Here is a 4845-nt window from a genome sequence, read left to right as displayed (position 1 = left end):
TACACTATCAATACATACATTTTACACTCTATTTATTATTCTATGCAATTATAATGAATTATTTTAAAAAAAAAATATAATATCTATGAAATACCATATAAAGATTTATACACATTAAATATATTTTATATTATTTCATTTATATTTCTTATACTTAAAAAAATCAATCTTTTGTTATAGATAATAAATGATCTACTGATAATATAAAAACTCTAATATATATATTATTAATTAAGTAGATTAAATTAAAATTAAAATTGATTTTGGAGTCAAGGTATACTTCAATTTTCAAAAGACACAAGGAAACAAAGTAACACAGTTTAAAGCTGGAGTTGCTGTTGTTGTTGTTTTTTGGGGTTTTGGCCAAAGCCTTCAATCAAACAACACACAACACAAGTACACACCCTCCATAGTTCTCAGTTCAATCACTGCTCCAACGGCTTCCTTCTCTCTCTTTCTCTTTTCTCTCTCTTTTACTCACTCAAACTACATCTTTTCCAACCCTTAATTTTTCTTTTTCTACCAGTGAGTTTTTTTGTCCTTTTTGGATCTGGGGTTGTTTAATTTTCGGTGAAATTTGATGGGTTTGTGATGTTATTACTTGTTTTCCTTGTTTCTGAACTGTTTTGGTTTTTGGGTGTTGTTGTTTAAGAGTCTGTAATGGTAATTCATGTTGAATTGTTGTGTTGGTTGTCTCATCTCTCACCTATTAAAAAAAAATCGATTTTTGTGTTTGGTTTTCGTTTAGATTTTAAGCGGGAACATGCTAGTACAGATTATTTGTTGTTGTGAAATTTGAAGCTGGGGAAGCTTGAATCTTTAGCTGATTGTAACTTGTACTGGGTCAGAAGTGATTACTAGTTTTTGTTTTTATTTTTTAATTTGTTGTGAACAATTTTGTTTGCAGTAATTAGGTGTTATTTGTGCAGTGATTGATGTGAGTCTTATTTCTTTGTTTTACAGATCAGCTGATTTTGAAAAAGAGAAAGAGAGGTGGTCCTGACTGAATCAGATTCAGGTATCCTGTCCCTTAAGCTGATTCTCTTTGTCAATTATCAACCAAGTTGAAAGATTCTTCAAAGATTTTGACTTTGAAATAGTGGGTTTTGGATTTTAGTGGATGGTTGTGTAAGCAAGAAAAGCAAAGCTTGACATTTGTGTCAAGGGGATTGCTGCTATCTCCTGATTCCTAAACCAGGACTTTCAATTCAACCGAGTTTGGTTAGTGTGCATTGATATTTATATAAATTGGTATGGCTGTTGCCAAGAGCAACAGCAGCAGCGAACCGTCTACTTCATACAAGTGTTATAAAGTAGCAGGCTTGACTGGAACCATATTAGACACAAATCATACCTCTAATTTGAAAGATAGATACATTCTCGGGGAGCAGTTAGGTTTGGGACAGTTTGGTGTCATCCGAGCTTGCTCCGACAAGCTGACAGGAGAGGTTTTGGCCTGCAAATCAATAGCGAAAGATAGGTTGGTTACTGCGAATGATCTGAGGAGTGTCAAACATGAAATTGAGATAATGGCTACGCTATCTGGGCACCCGAATGTTGTGGACCTCAAAGCAGTTTATGAGGAGGAAGGTTATGTCCATTTGGTGATGGAGCTTTGTGCTGGAGGGGAGCTCTTTTACCGATTAGAGAAGCATGGGCGGTTTTCTGAATCTGAAGCCAGGATTCTATTTAGGCACCTAATGCAGGTTGTTTTGTATTGTCATGAAAATGGGGTTGTTCATAGAGATCTGAAGCCAGAAAACATTCTTTTAGCAACAAAAGCCTCCTCATCTCCAATTAAATTGGCAGATTTTGGTCTTGCAACCTACATCAAGCCTGGTGAGTGCTTTCGTTGTTTCCTTTGTAGATCATTAGTCTTCTTTGTGACTTACATCGCTCCTATGAAAATGTGTGGTGTTAATCTTCAAATACTGGGCTTTGTTTAACCAGGACAAAGTTTGCATGGATTAGTTGGAAGTCCATTCTATATTGCTCCCGAGGTACTGGCAGGTGCATATAACCAAGCCGCTGATGTATGGAGTGCTGGTGTTATTCTTTACATTCTATTGAGCGGGATGGCTCCATTTTGGGGGAAGACCAAGTCACGGATATTTGAAGCTGTTAAGGCTGCTGACCTGAGGTTCCCACCGGATCCTTGGGATCGCATTTCGGTATCTGCTAAGGAATTGATCAGGGGAATGCTCTGTACAGAAGCTTCTAAAAGGCTCACTGCCGAGGAGGTTTTAGGTAAGTTTGAGGTTTTATGTTTAGGGTTAGAGAGCATTTAATGAAGCTATTTTATTTGAATTCATCATTTGAGTTAGAGATCATTTTAGACAAGCATGATAATGGTAGTTCAATGAGTTGAGCATAAAAGATTTATTACAATATTATTGAACATAAACTGACTTAATTTTGAGCATTAATAATAAAAGTGTATTCTGCATTTATGCTTATCAAACATATAGCCTGGCAGTCCCACTAGTTTAGATTACATTGAATCATTTTGCAATGAGTTTATGCATTAACATTATGACAACAAAAACTATTATAACTAAAAGGGTTTTTTAAGGTATGGAATTCATCTTCATCCTATTCAGTCATTTATGGTATGCGTGTTCTAAGCTGCTGTTATCTTGTTTTGTCTACAAACTTTTTTCCTGATGGTCTTCACACACAAAATATTTGAATGATATAAATATCACATTTTGCACACTCATATTTCCATTGTATGCGCTCAGGTTTCTCTTTTACCATGTTTTGTTATTTTAATATCCTCAACCCTATGAATTTCAATTTCTCTACCTTATCAATCAATTACGTGGTATATGATGCTGACCCCATCCAGTGGGACTAAGGCATGATTGTTGTTGTACCTTATCAATCAATTACATGTGTAGCAGATGATGTCATATTGTAGGCAATCTTGCAATTATTTTGGTTCAATGCCTCTTTTTTTAATGATCTTCAGACGTAATATTTTAATTGGTTTAGGTATAATGTACCAAAAAATGTTAAGATATTTTTACGATGCAGTTACAACTTACAATTACTTCCTTCTGTGTTTATTCAATGCAGCTTTTTACTTATTTATTTTCTTGACTCTCTTCTGTTCTTGTTTAGCAGTCCTGAAAGCCAATTACTTTATTTATCAGACACATGACTTAATTAGATGGATAGTAGTTCTGGTCTAATATTTTATGCAGCTCTTCCCTGATCACTCCTAAACATAGTAAAGTAGAATAGATTGTGAAAAAAATGAAAAATCAAATACTTTTTCTAACCCTCTTCTGAACTTTCCCTCTCTAGATCATTGCTGGATGCAAAGCAATCAAAGTAATCCTGAACAACTAAGTGAACATAGAATTCAAAGTTGTGAAGAATGGGATGTCGGTGGCAGCTCATTCTCTGCCTCTTTTATGTCGAGGAACCAGGACATCAGTTTTGGCGCTGGATCGCCTGCTTGTGATGCTCAATCACCTACATTCACATGCAGATCATCATTTTTTTCTTTTGTGGAACCAGTGACACCTTGTTTAGTCTCTGGTGGCTTTTCATTTCAAAGTGCAAGCGATTCCACAAGTTTAGAATTTTCTTCTCCTGTTCCCTCAATGCTTAGCTTTTCATTTCTCAGCCCCAGTCCTGTTGTTGAGCAAAAGAGTTTTAAATCAAAGTGCTCGACGAACACTTCAGATGTTAATACCGTTGCTGGAGGTGTGTATAGAGTTTTTCATTTTGACTGTTCACTTTTTCTTAGCTCATTGGTCTGATTTTATTTGAAACTTCTTACAGAAGCAAGCTTGGGAAAGTTGCTTTTACTACCAGATTCTACCGTTTGCTCTGGAAAGGATGTTAAAGAAACGGATCACAAACCCATTGAGACTAAATGGGCAGGTGGAACGAATGGATATAATAGGGTATTGGGAATCCACAGCAAGAGAAACCGAACAATTGGACTTGGTGAGCACGAGCAACTTGACCTTGTGGTGACTGAATCAGTGATCCGTTGGTCATCGTGCACGCAACTCTCTACATCATTGAGATTGTCTCTTGTCTGCTGAACGGATAGAGCTATCAACTGAATAGTCGAACAGCTTCACGTGTTGTGCCTAAATACGGCATACCGATGCAAATTTTGCCTGCCTAATGCATTGTATATGTTTCCTTACTCGGACTGTTGTAGTCTTATATGGTTGGTGCCAGTCACGTAGTTTAGATTTGGTGGTGATATAAGTATGTGTTGAGAAGTTCTAATTACTCACTTACTCACTTTCTTGTTTTATCTTTACCCTTCTCATGTCAAGTACCTTGAGTGTGAGTAAAAGGCTTTCTGCCTGGTTTGTACGGAAGTTGTATCTTGATAGTACTCCAAACTATCTTAATCTGATTTTATTCAATACTTATTGAAGCTACATGAAAAGAAACTTTAGCTTAATGAATGCGTACGCATGTTAAGTGCCATGTGCATGTGTGATGAGACCCTTAATTATGTTATTCCCAACACTCACATGTTAGACACATGTTCTTCCAAAAGTGGTTATGATGATCTTGTACTCAATTGTATGCTTGTTAGATGTAAAGTTGCATGTTAAGGGCCATGTACTTGTTCTTCCAAATGTGATTATGATGATACTCCAAATAACTACTTTGTTTATAATGATAAGACTTTGTATACCTGCTCTTTATAGACTTCATTAGATGAAAGTTTTGTTTATTTGGCTGTCCTTTTTTGTGCACTTGTTAGAATATAAATATCTTCTTGCATGTCTTAAAATTAGACACTAATATAATATTGGTCTAATGGTATAAGACTTTATTGGATCTCCAAATAGACGAAAATGTTAA

At 35.8% G+C, this 4845-nt stretch overlaps 1 protein-coding gene across 1 annotated transcript; it reads left to right on the top strand.

Annotated features, from left to right (window-relative positions):
- LOC109325816 (calcium-dependent protein kinase 26-like) lies at window positions 1225-4397 on the top strand. Its single transcript, XM_019558391.1, has 4 exons — window positions 1225-1839; window positions 1951-2247; window positions 3310-3714; window positions 3793-4397. The coding sequence occupies exons 1-4, from the start codon at window positions 1254-1256 to the stop codon at window positions 4059-4061; spliced, it is 1557 nt and encodes a 518-aa protein (XP_019413936.1). The 5' UTR covers window positions 1225-1253; the 3' UTR covers window positions 4062-4397.

This window comes from Lupinus angustifolius, chromosome LG13 (assembly GCF_001865875.1).
Source record: "Lupinus angustifolius cultivar Tanjil chromosome LG13, LupAngTanjil_v1.0, whole genome shotgun sequence".
NCBI lineage: Eukaryota > Viridiplantae > Streptophyta > Magnoliopsida > Fabales > Fabaceae > Lupinus > Lupinus angustifolius.
This window is presented reverse-complemented; position numbering and strand designations above follow the sequence as displayed.